This window comes from Mirounga angustirostris, unplaced genomic scaffold, assembly GCF_029215605.1.
Source record: "Mirounga angustirostris isolate CCGP_5_RB_7025 unplaced genomic scaffold, mMirAng1.0.hap1 SCAF_4, whole genome shotgun sequence".
In the NCBI taxonomy this organism is placed as follows: domain Eukaryota; kingdom Metazoa; phylum Chordata; class Mammalia; order Carnivora; family Phocidae; genus Mirounga; species Mirounga angustirostris.
In genome coordinates, this window is record NW_026991712.1 from 166,194,935 (window position 1) to 166,216,338 (window position 21,404).

At 40.0% G+C, this 21,404-nt stretch overlaps 1 protein-coding gene across 4 annotated transcripts in view; it reads left to right on the forward strand.

The window, feature by feature from the left end:
- The first annotated feature begins 1,772 nt into the window (after positions 1-1,772).
- Positions 1,773-21,404, forward strand: part of PTP4A2 (protein tyrosine phosphatase 4A2) — a 29,229-nt gene continuing 9,597 nt past the window's right edge. Inside the window, exons 1-4 of one of the 4 annotated variants that reach the window (XM_045870272.3) lie at positions 1,776-2,151; positions 6,393-6,471; positions 16,626-17,322; positions 20,358-20,450. In XM_045870272.3, coding sequence (XP_045726228.1) covers positions 17,227-17,322; positions 20,358-20,450 — 189 coding nt within the window. In that variant the 5' untranslated portion in view covers positions 1,776-2,151; positions 6,393-6,471; positions 16,626-17,226. Of the gene's footprint in view, positions 2,152-2,567; positions 2,808-6,392; positions 6,472-16,625; positions 17,323-20,357; positions 20,451-21,404 lie in introns of those variants that run through there. The other 3 variants (XM_054506555.2, XM_064589572.1, XM_064589573.1) reach the window with 3 other exon arrangements.

Below are 21,404 nucleotides of genomic sequence, written 5' to 3' on the forward strand. Positions count from 1 at the left end.
GTATTATTTACTGACATTTTAGAGCCCCGCTGAGAGCTAGATGAGGGAAGACTCATTCATTTGTTCAACCATGTACCAGATTGCTTCAAGTAGGTCAGTCTAAGGAGGGGAGAATCATGAAAATAGGCATTTACAATACACTGTAATGAGTGCTATGATAGGGGATTGCGGAAGGTGTTTTGAGACTTTAGTGGAAGAATCAGTGACCGGGAGACTCAACAAAAGTTTTGCAGAGGAGGTAGTTCTCTGTTTCAAGTCTGTGCTTCCAGGAAGTGGAAAATGCTGCCTGCTGGAGGCACGCAGAATGCAAGCAGCAGCTGAGCCTCTGCTCCTCATCCAAGGGCCTTGATTCTGATCTGCAGCCCCTCCTTTCAGGGCCTCTTAACTCCCACGCAGTCCTGCCAGCCAGCCTTGCCCTGGAATACCCTCTCCTGGGCCACCTGCTGGTGGTGAACATCTTGGGTTCTGTTCTGTGGCTTGATGTGGCTGAGTCATAAGACCTTTCCTTTTACTGCTAAGCTCTAATAGAAGCCTTCTGGTCAGGAGCAATGCCCCAGGTCTACCTTATGGGGACAGCCTAATGATGCCTACTGACCATTGCTTCTCCCCACAGGGCCAGATGGACATATGTGTGGTCATGGCAGAGGGGAAGCAGCCCACGGGGCAGGAGTCCCTTCTAGATAGGTGCGGGTTCTGGGCAGGTAAGACTTCCTAGGGTGGATAGGGAAGACAGAGCCTCCTACCCCCAACTCTCATGGGTGAGCCTCCCCTCCTCCTCCCAAGCCAGTCTCCAGTGCCTCTTTCTGGCTGCGGTCAGACCCGCCAGTGACCCAGACCAGTGTCCCAACTCACCGGTGACCACATTTTCCATACCAAAACTCAGAACTCGTGGTCTGACGAAGAATTAAAGAATTTCTGGTCACCTTCCAAATGCAAGAGAGAATACTGGAATCTCTAGGATAATCTCTGACGTTAAGGGGGACATTTGGTTGGAAACCTTTAAATTCGGGATTTTCTCTTTATCAGGCATTTCTCATACATTATGTCATTGATACGTGAAAAGAGCCCCATGAGGTAGCTGAAAACTATTTCCATTTAATAGTTTAGAATACTCAGAGAGAGGAAATAACTTGCCCAAGAAGCTAGGTCCCCAAAGTTTGAATTCTGTGTGTGTGTGTGTGTGTGTGTGTGTGTGTGTCGCGCGGGGATGGGACCGGGAGAGGCGCAGAAACATCCTTCGCAATTACAGAATTGCAGACGCACGCACGCTACTTATTTGGGGCCTCGAGGAAGGGCAGCCAAGAAGTGAGCTGCCCTGGTTGTCACTTCTGAGTTGGAAATCCCCGAGCAAAGGGCTCGGTCGCCGCCCCGTCCCATCAGGATCTGGCCCCAGGCCTCACGGCTCGGGATGCCGGAGAAAGCCCTTCGACCTTGCAGGTCACACCGCGGCCGCTGGCCCTCGCCTCTGCCCAGGTGCGGATGGGATGCGGGGGCCGCGGCGTGGGCGAACGACTCCCCTGGCCACGTTCCGCCCCCTTCCCCGGTCACATGGACGCGCCTTCCGCAGCCGGGAGTGCGGAAAGGAACGAACCACGAGGAGGAGAAGGGGGAGGCGCCGAGGGCAGTGGGTCAGCGCCCCGCGGGGCAGGTGGGCGGGCCCAACCGCCCCGCGAGCCGGCACGCCAGCCAGTCAGCGGGCGCGGGGGGCGGGCCAGTGGGCGCGCGCGCCGCGCCCCGCAGCGCCCCCTGAGGGGCGGTGGCGGGAGCTGGTTCCGGCTGCGCGCGCAGCGGTGGTGGCGGCGGCGCGATCGGCCGGGCTGTAACCGTCGTCCGTCCGGTAGCAGCTGGAGCGGCAGCGGCGGCCGGGCACGGCGCGAGGCGACGCCACAGGGCAGCGGCGGCAGCGGGGCCAGCGGCGGCAGCAGGAGACGCAGCGGCGGCCGCAGCAGCAGCAGCAAGACGGACTCGTGGACACGCGCCGCCGCCGCCGCCGGGCCGGGCCGGGTGTCGCGCGCCGAGGCTGGGGGGGAGTCGTCGCCGCCGCCGCCACCGCTACCGCCGCCGCCGCCGCCGCCGAGGTGACTGAGGAGAGAGGCGCCTCCTCGCTCCCGCCGCCGCCAGACTTCAATGCCCAGTCCCCAGCTCGCCAGCGTGAGTGCGCTCCTCCCGGGCGGCCCCCGCGCCGGCTCCCGGGGCCTCGGGGAAGGGGAGGGCGGGAGGCGCCGCAGCCATTAGTGCAGGCCCGAGACACGTCCCCGGAAGGAGGGCCGGGCCGGGCCGGGGGCGGGGGGAGCGCGGCCGGGAAGCGTGGAGAACGAGGGTGGGTGAGGAAGGGGGGGCCGTGCGTGTGGAAGAATGTGGATTGTGTGTGGGGGGAATGTGCGTGCCTGAGGGGGACAGTGTGAGTTGGGGAGAGGGCTGGGTGTGCATGTGGGGTGAGGGAGGACGGAGTTTGGGGGGGGGCAGTGTGGATGAGATAGTTGGGGGCCGTGTCCGGGGGCAGTGTGTGTGTGTGTGAGTGCTGGCAGAGTGGAGAGGACAGTGGGAGTGTGGGGAGGAGTGCGCGTGGGCGAGAGGGTAAATGGGGGAGAGTGAGGAGGTGGGAAGGGGAGAGCACTGAGTGTATGGGGTAGAGTGGGGGAGTGTGTGGGGGGAATATGAGTGTAGTGTGAGAGAGGGAGGCTGGGGAGAGGGTGAATGGCAGATGAGGGAGCGTGGAAAGGGTGTGCCTGCGATTGTCCAGTGTGTGAGCGGGCATCCTGGAGGCTCCGCGTTGATCGTGATCGCTGTGTACGGTGGTGTCCTCGGTGAGGGAGTTCTTTCCAAGAGCGTCTTGTCCCTGGCTTCTTGGGTTCCAGTATGAGGAAACGGTATAGGAGTCTATGCCAGTGGCACTAGAGTCTTCTGGCTCTGGGATTTTTAAAAGAAAGGTCATGCTTTTTCGGGGGCGGGGGAGGGTAAATGTTTTCCCCCGTGTTTATGACTATCAATTTCTAAATTTGTCAAGGACGTGGTCGCCATCCCATCCTCGTCCGGCGCTCTGAGAGCTAACTGAAACAGTCTTGTCTATTGCCCAGGATCCTAGGCTCTTGCCTGTAGAGTGTTCAGAAGCATAGACTCTTTTGTAAAGTACTGCTAGTTTTTCAGGTGAAAGGTATTTTATCGTTAGGTAAATGGGAAAAAAAAATTATTAGGTATTGGCTCTTTTCTACCCTTCTGGAGAAGAACTCTAAACAAAAATAATGTAACGCTGATGATGAAGAAGAACCAGAGGCTAGTTTATTATTCTCTGGAGTTTGTCAAGAAACCTAAAAAAAGTGTCTAGCCGTTCTAGCAGCACTATAGGCAAGCTTGTCTCTTTGGAATCCCCAAACTGCTGGGTTAGAATACGGTAGTTATTTGCTGCCATGCTCTGTATTACAGAGTAGTTTCAGACAGGAAGTGAATGAAGTTATGCCTTGTTCAGTGTGCAAAAGGAAATTAAGGCTACAGAATGACACGTTTTTAAGGCTTCAGAATTACTTACCAGCATACCATTGTGTTGGTGAAGATGGTGAAGATTGTTTGCCTGTATTCTAATCTTGACATTTAAAAAGTTGTTGCATATTGGATAGTGAATGTATATTATGGACTTTTGCCAGATTCTTGTGTTGTGGAATTAGGGGTTCTTGATAAAAAGTACCTTGATAATGGATTTTACACTTTAATGATGAGAAGCTTCTTAGAAGTTGGGAGTCTTTCAATGGGATAAACAAAGACGGCTGATAGTAGACATAATAGAATTATAGGCCAAAACATTGATATGTAATTAGAAGTCAGAAATTATGTTTTTCCTAGAGTGTCCTTTTCCTCAGTCGTTAGCATGCTTTGTGCTTTCAGAAATACTGAATAGTATTGTTAAGTGGGATACTGAATTAATTAGTATTAAGGGCCTACTATGCACCAGGTATTTTTATACACTCCCTTTATATATAATTCTCACACTCTAAAGGTGGTAGGGGTCCTCATTTGCATTTATTTGGCACATATTGAGTGGTTTCTATTTGCTAGGCACTTGGGATACAGTGATGAGCCCTCAGTGATTTACAGTGATGAGATGAAGAGATACAGAGACTCAAAAGGGGTTAAGTAACTTCTCCTAGGTCACAAGATAATAAGAATTGGAGATGGATTAAAAACCCAGGTCTGTCTGACTCCAAAGTCCTTGATTTTTCCACTATACCATTACCACCCTTGCAATATGTTGTCTCACTTTGAGGTTTCTCAACCACACAGTGACCTAGCAGCTCGTACAGATGAGAAATGTTGAATTTAATGCAGAAGACTAGATGGCTGGAGGCAAGGGGATCATTTAGGAGATGCTGACTTGAGGCTCTTTGGGGCCTAAGCTAGGCTTTTATGTGGGTGGGGATTCTGCCTTGAAACTCTTGGGGCCCCAGGGTGTGTGCTTTGAGACATAATTTTTATGAGGCACCTGGGATATGTCTGGGAGAGGAAAGTCTGATTAAAGAAACCCAGCAGCCTTTTATGTTTTTTATTTGGGGGGAAAGAGGAAAAGTATATTTATTGGGGTAAGAGTCAACTAGAAGTTGTCACTCCTATGTGAAAGTCTTTCTGTTCAGCTGTATGAGATGAGATACTTAGGAGATTGTGAAGATCAAGTGAGAAAATAGATGTGGAAGCACTTTGTTAATTATAAATTGAACTACAGATTCAAAGTATTATTACTACTAAGACCTTTCTTCTTAGTAAGGCAACAGTTTGTTATATTTAGTAACTGGAAAAAGCTAGCGTTTAGGACACCTATACAAATGAAAAATTGTTTAGAACTGCTGAACTGGGTCTATTCTGACTCAGAACAGCAAAAGTCAAACCACTCCCTCCATGAGTCAGTCAAGTAGTATTTAATTTGAACTGACCAAATTTATAAGCAGAAACCATTTACAACATCATTGAACTGTGGTGGCACTAGGGAAGAGTAAATGTTTGAATGCTTTTGATACAACTTTCTTAAAAAGTTTGAAAGCCTCATATTTATATTTCCTTGAAAAGACATTTGTGTGAAGCAAGGTAAATACTTATTTTTCTTAAGATTTAACTCTTCATTCTATTTAACATTTTGTCTTTTAAAGGTGGCATTTCTGTATGTAGTAGTTATAGAATTTTGACACAAAGTTTAAATTTAGTAGAGGTTTACTTAACAGGGTTTGTACTGTTCCTTTTTGTTGGAATGTGGAATTGGTAACCAGTGAAGCCTCTAGAAAAAGGATTTACAAAGATGCAGAAGAGCAGTACATAAATTTATAGCTGTTGCTCTTGGAAGAGCAAAACTTAAGTTAGAGTGAAACCCAAGTTAGCTCAGTTTCTTCAAGTGCTATGTAATCAGCTATACTACTTATAAAAGTTGGGGATCTTTAAAAATTTTGAGCAACTGGAAATCAGGATCCAAAATTTCAACATGGTAGACTTAGTTATGTTTATTGAGTAGGGCAGTGGTAGATATCTTGAGGTCTTAGGACACCTTATGAACTCCAGCATTATGCTTTAGGTTTCAACATTCTGTTCCTTGAGAGTCTTATAATGCTGAATCATAAAGCATCTTATTTAAAATTCATAATAATCTTTTGAGTGACACTTTCAGTTGTACAAATAAGGAGATTGATTTATAGAATCAATTGTTGAATTCCAAGTTTTGAAATTGAAGTTAAAGATATCAGTAAATAGAGGGCAGTAGATAAAAAAAGCTTCTCTTTGGGGCTTAAGGTACTTAAATCTCTTGCTAAACTTTATTTTTGAGTTAACTCTGCTCATTATATAGGAGTTTAGTGGACATTAAAGAAGTTGGCCTTTTTGTCTGAAATTTAGTTTTTAATTTTTTAGGTTTTTGTTGTTTTTTTTTTTTTTATAAGGGTACTTCAGTTACTTGCATACTTTTTTTTGGTCTTTTGGGGATGTTGCTTTGAGATTTTTCTTAAGGCACTAGTTGGGTTATGTAGAAACTGATGATTATTCTCTAAATTCATAAAGTGAGAGTCTGAAGTTGCAGTTCACATAATTTTATACCTTGGGTTTGTTAGTGAAGAGTGGATACCAGCAATTATAATTCTCTTGGGAAATGGTGATTTGAGTCTGTTAATCTGGGATGTTAGAAGAGCCTTTTACCAATTTTCATCTTTAGGGGTAGTATATGTATAGAGGTGTCTGGTAGCTTTCTCTAGTTTTGTTTTATTGACTGAACCACATTTTCTAGTTCCTTTGGCCACTGTCTTGGGACTTGCAGCCCAATAGGATTGCTGGGTGTAGAGCTCAAGTAGATACGTTTTTTTGTTTTGTGTTTTTGCTCCTTGGAGTTGTAGAGGTCTAGGCTAAACCAGAAACTGTCACTACTCTAGCACCTCTCAGAAAGAAGCTGCACGGCACTGCAGGCTCTGTCCATTTTCACAGTCACCCTGTGGAGTTACCAGGACCCAGGTGAGAAAATTACCCTTCTGCACGTGTTACCGTGGTTTCCCTTGAACTATCTCTTCAATCAACATAGACTGATAGGGCACAAAATCTTTCCTGGAAAAATGACTATGAGGAGTTGACAGATTATACCAGCAGTTTTTATATGATTTGAATACAAACGTTTTTTGTTTGCCTGCACTGATTTCTTACCCATAGGTTCTGTAACACAGCATCATCTCCATTGTAAGTGGCCTAGAAACTAAATCTCATCATTTGAATATATATTTACATTGCACAACATTGCCTTTTTAAACTCTAAAGAATTTTAAGCTCTTCTCTGACCCTTTTTTTGCTAGTTGAGCCTGTTTTGAAAAAATATTTTGACGATTAGAATGGTCTTTACCTTTAGGGATATTTAATTCCTTTCATAGTATTTTTGGGTTGAAATTTCATTCTTCTCAGAAAATGTTAATTCTTTTGGCATAAAATGAACACATGATATATTTGCTTTAGCAGATCAGATAAATTGCTTTGTGTTTTTATTTCTGCAGTGGTCAAAAATGTTGGCTCTTAACTAATGTATCGTTTGACAGGAATTCAGATTCAGTCTGCTTTCTTGTAGTCTTTTAGTTTTAGTTGAGATTTGAGCATAACTTTTTTTTACAGTCTTTTACAGGAGACATTCACTAGGTTGTATCACCACAGTATCTGTAAATTGGATTTATATACATACATTGATGTTTATTGTTTTTAGTAGCAAAACAAATTGATGTGTTTTCTACTTTCTGTTATTGGTGAAAAGCCTATCATGAGGGAACAGAGTGACTGGTTAGTGCAGAAGGATATGAGTCATCGGCAGGATTTGTCAGCAAATTGAGAAGGATATGATGGAGAAACAATAGATTCTAGTGACATTATTCTTCATTCCACACGTGTGGTTACAAACAAGTTTCCTTTTGGTGATTGGTTTAAATTATTCAAATAACTTAGATTGTTCTAGATGAGGAACACTTCAAATTTAAGTCATAGACTATACCCTGAATTGTTTTTCTAGTGAAATGAGATCTTCATTTGGAGGTTATCAGCAGGTAGAATTTAGTTAAACTCATATTTGTTTACTAGGAAAAATAATTCACCTATGAGGTAGGAGTTAGTAAGTTGAGAGTCTCTTTTTGTGAAGCTTGTTGTTAATTATGGAGCTGCTCAGTAGATCAGAAGATGCCCACCAATGTGGCATATTTGTTTTCTCTCATTGAGCAGAGAGTTGCTCCCTGACTACTACTCATATTTTTAAGTTCCTGAGAGCTTTTATTGCATTTGAGTTGGTTTGAAATTCTCAGCATGGTCAAGGCCTCCTAAGAGTTATCTAACCAAAGACTCCCTTCCTTTATCAGGCTACCACAGCCCTTCACTGTTTCTACAGTCAGGTTATAAAAGTTTTACCTTTCCTCGGAAGTCCTAATTAACCCTACTCCATTTCTGCTCATACTTTGTGTCTTCAAAGTATATAGCATTAGTATGAAATTTTAATGTCCTTCATCAAACATTTTTCACTCACATGGATTCTCCTAGTATCTTGATCCTGGATAGTGTTTGTATGGTATGTGCAAAGAGCTCCACAATGCTTGTTGTAAGCTTGGATATGCTGCATTTTAGTATCATTCAGAGGTGACATATTGTCCTCCATCTCAGTATTTGGAGGAAGAGGACAAGAAAGATTAAATTTTGCATTCTTTAAGTGGGAAGAGAAGGAAGGCGAATCCATGTTGAACTAAGCTGGTGAGCAAAGAGTAATTATCCCTTGACATGGCATTATAGAGGTATTTCACCGTTTTTACTTCACTTTCGTGTTTTAATGTGAAACAACTGCTTTCACTGTATGTTTTTTAAAGATTGCGAATGTTGTGTTTTACAAAAATAAACATCAAACCATTATTGGACAATTAGTGGGTAGACAGTATATTTTAAAAGGCCACCAGCAGCTCCAAATAGAATGATTTGTGGTTCTTGACTGTTTATCTTGTATTATACTCAGTACATAGAGAGATGGCTGTGAAGTACAATGTGATTTATAAAAAGCAAGTTTAGGAGAGGAAGTGACGTGTAACTTAACAGGTTTTAGGGGAAACTTGGACCAAAATGCCCTAACAGCAGAAAAATTTCTGGGGCTCAAACAAAAGAATTTATGCTGACAAGGTGTAATTTGGAATGTTTTTATTCTGTATCCTGTACATAGAGAGCTTCCTTCCCTTCTTGATGGTGGTGGATATTTGAACAGGACTTTTAAATAATGCCCAATGCATTTGACAAAATGGGGAAATGAAAGAGTTAAGCTGACCCATAAACTGCTCAGCTCTAAAACATGTATTTTAAATAATGCTAACAATAGCCGGGAAGTTCTTACTTTGCATGCTGCTCCTGTGCAGTAGGTTATTTTGAAAGGTGATTCAAATAACCTTTTCCCAAGTATCTATTTTGCAACCTCAGGGAACTCACAGCTGTTACAGTCATTCTAATTGTCCTGATATAGCTCAGAAAGTATTTCAAAGTGGTGTTGACAGGATGAATCCAGGTGTCCTTTTGGATTTCCTTTCCTTTCCTTTCCTCTTTTCTTTCTTCTTTCTTTCTTTCTGGATTTTCACCACTGAATTTGCTTTTTTACTATTGAAGTTCAGAATCTCAAATACATTTCTTTATTAATGAAATAATAAATTTAGTGGTTCTGGATTAATGTATATATAGTGATGCTGGAAACTAAATTAAAATGATTAAGACTTAAATTGTTCTCCAGGAAAATTACTTAGCCTTTTGAGGTTAAAGGAAGGATGTAAGAAAAGAAGAAAACAAATATTAGAATTTAATTATGTGGGAATGCTGCTGAATTTGAGAGTTTTTATTGTATAAAGGAGGTTACCACAGTTATTTAGGAGAAGAATGTACTTAAACTTTATAATAAAGAAGCTTGGGAATCTTAAAGTGCACATAAACTAAAATCTTTAAGCATAAAGCCCATAAAGAGGGATAGCCACGATATCTTTGCCTGGAAATGAAAAGTATGAATAAATAGAATCAATTTAATAGAGCTAAGTGTTTAGCTTAATTTTTAAAAAAATTCACTGAACTCAATAAGATTAATGCCCAATATTAGAATTGTGCTGGTAGAATTTTTAATGGTATTACTGGTATTCGAATAATTTTTTAGAAAAAGTGAAAATTGGCCATAGTCCTGTTACCTTTATTTAAATTTTATTTATGGAAGGAAAAATAACACTTTTGGACAAGAAATTCAACTGGAGAATTGCTAATCTTTAGAGGAACAGTAGAGAATTGAAAAGTAAATACTTTCAAGTGTGGCATGAAAATATTTAATGCAATTTTTGTCATATAGTTAATTTGTAGAGGTAGGAATTACTAGAAAATGACAGGTACTTCTAATCACTAGGGTACACACAAATTTGAAAACCACTCCCTTTTCATTTGAGTGGGAACAGGGCCCACAGGACTTCAGTAAATAACGGTCACTGTTCTCAGAAGCAGGTGCGATTGTTGGTTAATTGCTTTCCTTTCCTTTCTGAGTGGCAGGCCATGTATCTCATGCTGGTTCTGAAATGTTACGATATTTTCCCACCATCAAGGTCATAATTTCTTTTTATATAAGTGATTATTGATTTCTGTACTGGAACTTGATTCTCAAGTTCCCTCCTTAAATGAGGAAGTGGAAAAGTGGGAATAACCAAGAGAGTAACTATGAAACTTTTTTTTTAGCAGTGAAGAAGCTATTTTTAGCTTGTTTACAGATATTTTGGATCCTAATTTGTGTAGAATTTAATGATACCTCTTTCCTTATCAGCTCCCTGGGACTGTATATGGTAGGGGAGGGGAACTAACATGAATTTGAATTGTCTAAATTCAAAGAGCCAGATGTATACAGTTTTAGTTTGATGAATGCAACTAGAGGGATGAACAAAGATAAGTAGCAGAGAGAGTAGAACTATTATTTCCACAAGGCTCTGATGAGTTGGGAGTAGGTTATGAAAGATGAGTACGATTTCAGTTTGAGACCAGTTAACTAGAAGATTAATTAGCAAAGTTAAGTTCGCTTTAATAAGTCTTTAAGATACATTTTTCCTCAAATGGAATGCAGTAGATACAGTAGTATTTTACAGACGAATTTTCCTACTTTTCTTCCTTGATAGTTGTGAGGATTTTATTGGTCTGTTTGAATAATCTCTGTATTAAGTTAGGCTTCGTACAGTTCTTACAGTTACTCAGGGCCTTGACTCTTTTCACAGGCCCCACATCCAGTCTGTAGACAAATCTACTTTAAAGTGTATCTTTTTCTTTTTTTTAAAGATTTTATTTATTGATCTGACAGAGAGAGACACAGCAAGAGAGGGAACACAAGCAGGGGGAGTGGGAGAGAGAGAAGCAGGCTTCCCGCAGAGTGGGGAGCCCGATGTGGAGCTCGATCCCAGGACCCTGGGATCATGACCTGAGCCAAAGGCCGACACGTAATGACTGAGCCACCCAGGAGCGCTCCCCCCCCCCTTTTTAAAAGATTTTATTTATTTGTCAGAGAGAGGGCTGTTCCTAGAACACTCCAAGCACGGCCCCACCTCATAACCTTTGCAACAGCTAATCCCTTTGCCTAGAATGCTCCTTCAAATATCTGTTTGGCTCACACCCTCAGGTCTTGGATAAAATGTCGTTTTTTTCAGTGAGGCCTTTCCTGATAGCCTTATTTAAAATTAGAAGCCCTCTCTTTTCTGGCACTAGATTCCCCTGCCTTGCATTTTTCTCCATAACAGTGGCATATTTTATCTTTTTCTGCCTTTAACTAAAATACAAGATCCACTCTGACAAGAATTTTTGTTTGTTTACTGCTCTTGCTGCACTTTAAAGATGCATAGTACGTGTCTAATAAATACTTGAATTATTAATAAATTCCTAATTAGCCAAATTGTAAGGAACATGTCTTATTAACTCTTCATGAGAATGAATTCTTTACTCTTGGTAGATTATTCATAGTTATTTTAAGAGAGGTGCAGGTGTCTTTGTTAAAGTGAGATAAATTTGTTTTAGGAAAAAATTGTTGCAAGGTTTTAGCCTTATATGCAGTATAATGCTTTCATGTTGCCTGTTTGTACAAACCAAGCTGACTCAAATTTGCATGACTTCCTGTAGAACTTCTGGTAAGAAAAGTAACAGTAAATGTATGCTTACTTGTTTTTCCAGACTTTTGCTTTTAGGCTTTTTTCTTAGATCTAGACTTCTTTATTGTGTATTTATATTATAATGTATTGTTTTAATTTAGTGAATCCTGGCATAACCCATCAAATTAGAGAGTTTATTCTATCAATTACTTTAACTTGGAAATAGAGAATTTCTGAGTGGAAAACTTGATGTGAGTGGATTGATAGGATTTTTTAAAGGATGCCTAATAAGTTTGGGTTGCCCTCAAATTCTCTATATATTTAAACTTAGAATTACAGTTGCCATAGAAGAACCTGAATTTTACTCAGTAATTTAATATTTTTTTTTTTAAGATTTTATTTATTTATTTGACAGAGAGAGACACAGTGAGAGAGGGAACAGAAGCTGGGGGAGTGGGAGAGGGAGAAGCAGGCTTCCCACGGAACAGGGAGCCCGATGCGGGGCTCGATCCCAGGGTTCTGGGATCATGACCTGAACCGAAGGCAGACGCTTAACGACTGAGCCACCCAGGCGCCCCAATAATTTAATACCTTTAACAAAGGAGAAAACTGTCTGGATTTGTGTAGGTGTAGTCCTGCCTGGGACCAAGAGTGACTTAGCTCTTTATAATCCTATGGTTATAGCACTTTTGAGAACGTGGTTAAATTGTAAATCATTGTAGGGTTTTTGTCACCCTAGAATTAAAAAAAAAAAAAAGTAATACATGTACATGGGAAAAGCAAAACATTTCAAAAGGGATGTATTATGATAAAGTAAATCATGTTTCTGGCCTCCAGCTCCAGTCCCCTTGACCCCGACAACCAGTTACCTCTTTTTAATTTTCCAGATAGTTGATGGGTATGAAAGCTATACAACACTCACAAATATTTCTATATATACTGTTCATACTATCATGTGCTCTTTGCAGTTATTAGTGTCTCTTAGCCATCTTTCCATATTTCATATAGATGTGGGGGGTTTTTGTTGTTTTTTTTTAAGATTTTATTTATTTATTTGGCAGAGAGAGAGACAGCGAGAGAGGGAACATAAGCAGGGGGAGTGGGAGAGGGAGAAGCAGGCTTCACACTGAGCAGGGAGCCCGACGCGGGGCTCGATCCCAGGACCCTGGGATCATGACCTGAGCTGAAGGCAGATGCCTAACGACCGAGCCACCCAGGCGCCCCTGTTTTATTCTTTTTAACCTCGGCATAATGTTCCACTTTAAGAATATATCATGATTAAATGATGGTTAATGTATTATTTCATGCATTTGGTTTTTGAGTCTCATCTAGGTTAGATGTTAGCACTAGAGTATTGACACAGGACATTTAAATTCTGACCTACCTCTCCAAAGTTTTAAGTAGTCTCTGTTGTGTTACTGACCTAGTCTTAGTGGTAGTACACTATCTTAGCTTGGTTGGCTTCTTGCTCGCTTGTTCTTCCAGCCTCCTCCTCTTACATTCTTTTTCCTCTTTCCCATTCCTTCTTCTCCTTCTTAATTTAAAAGGATTTCTCTGTCACAGACCATTCTTTCTAATCCTGCAATGAAGTTATCTTCTTTGCTTAAAAATGCAAATGTTGCATAGGAAATGGGAATGTCCAAAATTTAACATTTTAAAAGTTAGTTTCTATAAAAGATAAAATTACTTAATGTCAGAGAGACGGGTTTAGAAGAAAGTTTTCCTGTAAGATGTATAGGTGCTGAGTTTATGCTAAAATACAGGGCTTTAACTTTTGAGTACCTTCCAGCTGTGGTAGGTTATGATATTTTTTTACAGACTGTTTGCTTTGTGTTCTTATGTCTGTTACAGGAATTAACATTAGTTTATCTGAATTTATAGGTGCAAGAGCATTTAACTTTTTTTTTTTTTAAAGATTTTATTTATTAGAGAGAGAGACTGAGATAGAGAGAGCATGAGGGGGGGAGGGTCAGAGGGAGAAGCAGACTCCCTGCTGAGCAGGGAGCCCGATGTGGGACTCGATCCCAGGACTCCAGGATCATGACCTGAGCCAAAGGCAGTCGCTTAACCAACTGAGCCACCCAGGCGCCCAAGAGCATTTAACTTTTGATGAGTAATTGAACTCTTGGGGATGGGAGAAGGAACAGAAGCATGTTTTTACCATGTTATCTGTTAACATTGATAGAACATACTGTTTCATTTGGCGGAAATTCCTTTGCTGGGGATCTCAGTATGGTGTTAAGAATTGAAAATCTAATAATGAATTATCCTTATCCTTGAAAGTGGTCCTTCCAAAATGAGGTTGGAGGAAAAAGATGGGATAAAACTTGTTCTGTTTGCTGAGCAGACAAACACTGGAGAGTAGGTAGAAAACTTAATGCTAGAGCTGTAACCTTTCAAACCTGGCCATCACTACAAAGCAGGTCTTTCAGTGCTTTTACTCAGCTGACACACATATTAGCTGTGATAACATCATTAAACCAAAGGGATTCAAACAGGTTAGAATTTCCTTATGTTTTGCTTTTCACTGCATGCAACCCATTGTTCTTTGAGTGGTTACTTTAATAATTTTTTCTCCCCTTATTTAAGGTCACAGAGTTGCAGATCAACATCCAAGCAAATATTTGAAGAAAAGTTACAGCTACATGAAAAAGATTATGACTTGAAAAATATGTGGATACCTCCATAGTCAAAGCTGAAGGAAAAAATGAATAGAGTTAGGAGACCTGGGTTCTTGTCTTTGATCTGCTATTAATTAGTGATGTGGTCTTATTAGTTAAGTCATTTAACCTCTCTTGCTCACAAATATCAATTTGTTTTTCTTTTTTCTTTTTCTTTTCTTTTTAAAGATCAGAGTCCTTGGTCTCTAAGTTTCTCCTAGCTTTAAAATTCCTTGACTGCACAGGGAGTACTCTATGAAATGTGTAATCTAAGGTGGCTGTTTTGGGGTTATATTTAGGAAAGTGATGGTATATATTTTTATTTTTCTTAGTTTGAGTATTAGAAGTTTCATGATTTTACTGTAGTGTATAACTTCTGCTGAGATTTTGAAGTTCTTAGAATGCCATTTTGAATTTCGAATTTCTTATGTATCTTTCATATTTTAGGAACGTTTGAGTTTTGTGCTTGTGTCCGTGGTAATATTGGCACAAGTATGTAACTTTAAAAATACAGTGCCATGAGAATATCATAAAAAGACTTGTGGATAGAATAGGTTTGAAAGTTTGTAAGCCTTGGTTCGTTCTTAATTGTATTTTAGTTTCCTCCTGAAATGGTTCTGTGGTACTTATCTTTCATGTCTTTTTCTATCTGGTCACAATCATCTTTTCAGAGACTACTAAATAAGCATTTATTGGTGCATTAGAGAAGAGGCAAGTGAAAGAACTTAGACCTTGTCCCTATTTCCAGAGCTATCTATTTATTTATGAAGATTTATTTATTTATGTAATCTCTGCACCCAACATGGGGCTTGAACTCATGACCACAAGATCAAGAGTCGCTTGCTCTACTGACTGAGCCAGCTAGGTGCCCCCAGAGCAATTTATGATTATGTTGATACTCTGACTGAGCTAGCTATAAAGATTATTGTGTTTCAGTACAGCAAGCCCAAAATAATATTAAAAATTCTGCCACTTTTCTTTCTCATCTTGTTTTTGGTATGGGTAGGAGAATGTTGTGTGAATCAGTGACCTTTAGATGCTTTTGTACTCTTGAGATAGTGATGTGATGTGAGAAATAGTAAAAAGGTAAACTGGACTAGGGGCACCTGGGTGGCTCAGTTGGTTGAGTGTCCGACTCTTGATTTCGGCTCAGGTTGGTGATCTCGGGGTCATGAGATTGAGCCCTGCATCGGGCTGTGTGCTGGGCGTAAAGCCTTCTTGAGATTTTCTGTCTGTCTCTCTCAAAAAATAAAAAAAAGGGTAAACTGGACTAGAAATGAGATGATGGGATTTATGCATTAGTTGAGGCAGCAGGCATTACGGTACATTGGAAAGAACATTGGACTAACAGAAGACATTCACCTTAGACAAGTCACTTCACTTTCTGATCCTCTTTCCTCATTCCTTGTAGGTAGTAACAACTACTTAGAGTTGTAAGGGAAATAAATTAATTTTTTGAGAAGTACTTTATGGACTAGTGTTATAATTGGGGGCCAATGCATATACTTTGGATAGAAGGAATTACATCCTCAAAGTGGAATTTTGGTAAATACCTTCATCTACTTACAGATGTATCTTATTTTATTTTCTTAAGATTTTATTTACTTGACAGAGAGAGAGAGAGAACACAAGCAGGGGAAACAGCAGTGGGAGAGGGAGAAGCAGGCTCCGACTCGGGGCTCGATCCCAGGACCCTGGGATCATGACCTGAGCCGGAGGCAGATGCTTAACTGACTGAGCCATCCAGGCGCCCCTACAGATGTATCTTATCTTAAGCAAAGTGTATATGTGAAGGACTTAACCATCACAGCAGAACAGTAAGATCATTGTGAACTTTATGAAGAGTCTGTGGAGGGAAGGTTTCTTTAAGGATCTTTTAATAAATCTTTTGAATGAATTTAAAAATAAGGTCACTTAAAAATGACTTGAATGGGGCATCTGGGTGGCTCAGATGGTTAAGTGTCTGCCTTTGGCTCAGGAGCTCCACATCGGGCTCCTGGCTCAGCGAGGAACCTGCTTCTCCCTCTCCCTCTGCCTCTCTCCCTGCTCATGCTTTCTCTCTCTCTCTCTCTCTCTGTGTCTCAAATGAATAAATAAAATCTTAAAAAAAAAATGACTTGAGTTACAAATAACCTAACAAATTTTGTTGAACCCCCTTTTGAAAAAGGAAAGACATATTTTTGAATTTTCTGACTTAAAACTCTTGGTATACATTTTTATCCTAGTCTTTGTAGATGACAGTAATTTAGAATTGGTGGCATTTCAGATGTCTTTGGACTCACAGAGAACGTATTCTTGACTTTGATCATCATGTTTACTGTGCTGTCAATCTCCAGTTCATTTTACTTATGTTTTTCTCCTCTAGGTTTTTCGTTGGAATATACGTTGCACATTTATGGCGATTCTGAGCGTGAGGGCAGACTTCTGCCAGGCTCAGCACAGCGTTTTCGCTGACAAGTGAGCTTGGGGGTTCTATGTGCCATAATTAACATTGCCTTGAAGACTCTGGACACCGAGACTGGCCTCAGAAATAGTTGGCTTTTTTTTTTTTTTATTGCAAGCATATTTCTTTTAATGACTCCAGTAAAATTAAGCATCAAGTAAACAAAAGTGGAAAGCAACCTACACTTTTAACTTGTCTCACTAGTGCCTAAATGTAGTAAAGGCTACTTAAGTTTTGTATGTAGTTGGATTTTTTTGGAGTCTGAAGGTATCCATCTGCAGACATTGAGGCCCAAGTTGAATTTGGATTCAAGTGGATTCTAAATACTTCTGCTTACCTTGAAGAGAGAAGCTTCTTAAAGAATAAACAAGTTGAATAGAGAAAACACTGATCAATATTAGGCATTTTAGTGGTCTTTTTAATGTTTTCTGCTGTGAAACATTTCAAGATTTATTGATTTTTTTTTTTTTTCATTTTCCCCATCACACCCACACACGCACGCTCACACTTTTTATTTGCCATAATGAACCGTCCAGCCCCTGTGGAGATCTCCTATGAGAATATGCGTTTTCTGATAACTCACAACCCTACCAATGCTACCCTCAACAAGTTCACAGAGGTAAGATTGTAGTATGGTCTACTTTTTGGATTGATTTATAGGTAAAGTTACAAATGAACAGTATTATGAAGCAATCTCTGAACACAAGGCCATTTATTTCATGTTTGGAATATGGATGGTCATTCTACCAATCTTTGAATTGGGTTGAATTAGTTACAACAGATTTTTAAAAGAACATTTATGGAATTTGGGGAGACCTTAGAGATTATCTAGTAGGGTTTTTTTTTATATCCTTTCTACATAGTTAGCAGTTCATATTTTTAATAATAAAAATAATTAACATTTATTGAACTCTTAGTATATGTATCCAACATTACAATAAGCAGTTTTATGCATTGTATCATTTACTACTGAAAATAGCCCTATGCGGTATAGGTACTGGTATTATCTCCCTCCTACAGATGAGGAAACTGAGTTTCAGGGCAATTTGGTAATTTAGTAATTTGCCTAAAGGTACACAGCATCTGGTAGAACTGTCTCTTGACTCAAAAACCCGTGTCTGCCTCAAATATTCTAGCCAGTTTTGATAAAAACCTACTCCAGAACTACTTAGCAATAGTAACCATCATATACAAGGGTCAGAACCTTACAGGGAGGAAAGGTATTATAGGTAACATTTTTTTTCCAACTTTTTATTGTTATGTTAATCACCATACATTACATCATTAGTTTTTGATGTAGTGTTCCATGATTCATTGTTTTATAGGTAACATTTTTATGTCAGATCCTTCATTTTCTCTGCTATATTTATGGAGTAGACTTAGCTGAATGAACTCCTAGGGATTATTAATCTACCCCTTGCATTTTACAGATGGCAAAACTGAGTTCAGAAGAGGTTTTGACTTGCTTAAGGACACAAATATTTACTATAAAAATTTCTTTTTTTTCTTAAAAAAAAATTTTTTTTTAAGATTTTATTTATTTGCGAGACAGAGAATGAAAGCATGAGAGGGAGGAGGGTCAGAGGGAGAAGCAGACTCCCTGCTGAGCAGGGAGCCTGATGTGGGACTCGATCCCGGGACTCCAGGATCATGACCTGAGCTGAAGGCAGTTGCTTAACCAACTGAGCCACCCAGGCGCCCTACTATAAAAATTTCTATAACCTTTCTGTGAATGGCAACTATGGAGTTCATTTTAATAGGATTTTACCTGTATTTTGAAATGTTTTAAAATTACTGACTGCATGTAATACTAACAACTTTCCCGAGTCTGTTTTAGAAGAAGGCCTTTCTGTGAAAAATAAAGTTCTTTAGCAATTAAAATAACTTTACTCTTTAGATAATCAAATGATGAATGGACACTTCTTGTAGGATGTCACTATTCCTGCTCTTTATACTTCTCATTCCCAGAGCTTCTTAACTTTGTGTACACAGTGTACAAGTTGATTCCAGGCCTGTGTGCCCTTAGGTTGTTCAGTCATCTTTAAGCCTGGTTGAATTATGTGATACTATTTTCAGCCTGTGGATTCCTTGGTCATAGACTCCAAAAGTGGCAGAGGCCACTGTCCTGCAACTATAAAAAGATGTTGGTGGCCCATTGAAGATAGGTGGTCACTGGATTAGGCATTACGGTAGGAAAATTTTTAAAGGAGCAAGGCTTCTGGCTGTTGTAATGGTATGTTTGTTGGCTTTGTAATATACCACTTTTTAATCTTAATTTCAAGATTACTTTTGTTTCTTTCATTTTATCTTATTTTTTTAAAGATTTTTTTTTTTTTTTTTTTTTTTTTATTTGAGAGAGAGAGAGCATGAGAGAGGGGAGGGCCAGAGGGAGAAGCAGACTCCCCGCTGAGCAGGGAGCCCGATGCGGGACTCAATCCCGGGACTCCAGGATCATGACCTGAGCCGAAGGCAGTCGCCTAACCAACTGAGCCACCCAGGCGCCCTTTTTAAAGATTTTTAAGTAACCTCTATACCCATTGTGGGGCTTGAACTTTAAAACCTCAAGATCAAGAGTTGCATGCTCCACTGACTGAGACAGCCAGGCGCCCTACTTTTGTTTCTTTAAATTAAAAAAGCAATAAGTACTTACTGTGTAAAAATCAGAAGATACACATAAACAAAAGACAATTTGAAAATTCTTAACTCTTAATACCTGGCTTCTGGATGTTTTTCTCTGCATATCTGTGTATATTTATTTATATTCATATAGATAGGATCACACTCTCTCTCTATATTTTTTTAAAGATTTTTATTTATTTATTTGACAGAGACACAGCAAGAGAGGGAACACATGCAGGGGGAGTGGGAGAGGGAGAAGCAGGCTCCCCACGGAGCAGGGAGCCTGATGCGGGGCTCGATCCCAGGACCCTGGGATCATGACCTGAGCCGAAGGCAGATGCTTAATGACAACCATCCAGGCGCCCCAGGATCACACTATATTTAAAAAAATCTTCCCCCAACCTTTTTAATATTATTTTTATAGCTGTCATAGTATCCTATATGGATGTGCCATACTCTGTAACTGTTCCCCTCTTTTGGACCATTCATGTTTCCATCTTTTTACCATTCCAAGCAGCCCATGCTGAACACACTGGTACCTAAATCTTTGGGTATATCTTTAATTACTTTGTTAGTATAAATTCTCAGAAGTAGAATTTCTAGGTCAAAGTTTATATGTGCTTTTATAGTTTTTGTGGTATGTTACCAAATTGTCCTTTATAAAGGTAATTGTGTTGATGCTTCCACTAAGAGCTTGAGTGTCCATTCTATATGTTGCCACCATGAGAATGATTTTTTTTTAAGATTTTATTTATTTATTTGAGAGAGAGAGATCACAAGAGCGGGGAGCAGGAGAGGGAGAAGCAGACTCCCCGCTGAGCAGGGAGCCCGATGCGGGACTAGATCCCGGGACTCCAGGATCATGACCTGAGCCGAAGGCAGTCGCTTAACCAACTGAGCCACCCAGGCGCCCCATGAGAATGACTTTTATCTTTGTCTAAGAATGATGTCTCATTGCTTCAGTTTATAATAGTACATTTTCAAAGTTTTGGTTGCAGATTCTAAAAGTATGTTCCCTTATATTCTTCTTTAAAGGAACTTAAGAAGTATGGAGTGACAACTTTGGTTCGAGTTTGTGATGCTACATATGATAAAGCTCCAGTTGAAAAAGAAGGAATCCACGTTCTAGTGAGTGTGTAGTGTTTTAATTTTTCACTACAAACAACTAGTACCTTTTAAACTTAACTATTTTTAAAACTGGGCACTCAGTAGTATGCTTTTGAAGCTTATAGGAGATAACAGTGTTGATAACAATCTTAAAAATTTTTGGATTGGCAGTTTTGTCCATTTGTGCCCTTGAAGTTTATATATGCAGAGTATTTTCAACAAATGAAAAGCAAAATTGAATGTACACTTATTTCAAGAAAATGGAAATTTGTATTTTATTTTCTCTAGGAAATTATTGCAATATTTAGCTTTTGTATCTAGGCTACTGGTTTGAATCTTAACTGAAAGTAATTTCCATCAGAAATTCTTAAGTCACATGGAAATACGGTTGGCCCTTGAATGTGGGGTTAGGGACACCAACCCCCACATAGTCAGAAATCCACATATAACTTTGACTTTCCAAAAACTTAACTACTAATAGCCTACTGTTAACCAGAAACCTTACCAATAGCATAAACAGGCCATTAACACATATTTTGTATGTTACATGTATTATATACTATATTCTTACAATAAAGTTAGCTAGAGAAAAGAAAATTTTATTTAAAAATAAGAGAAAATACATTTATAGTACTATACTGTGTTTATTGGAAAAAAATCTGCATGTAAGTGGACCCACACAGTTCAAACCTGTGTTGTTTGAGGGTCAGCTGTATTCTGTCTGATTTTGCAAGTACTAATTAGTTACTATTTCGTGGATAACCTATAGGGGACAGAAAGGCTGGAGAAGCGGTTAAGGGAGAGGGAGAAGGCATAGTTTCTGATACTTTGTGGTAGGTTCTAAGAAGGTTTTCACTTTGAACATGAAGTGATTGGAATTACTTTAAATTCCGCCTTAGTCCCTAAATACACTGTTTCATTTATTGGAAACAGGAGCCTCAGGTTAGGTAAAATTTTGTACCTTCTTGCCTAAAT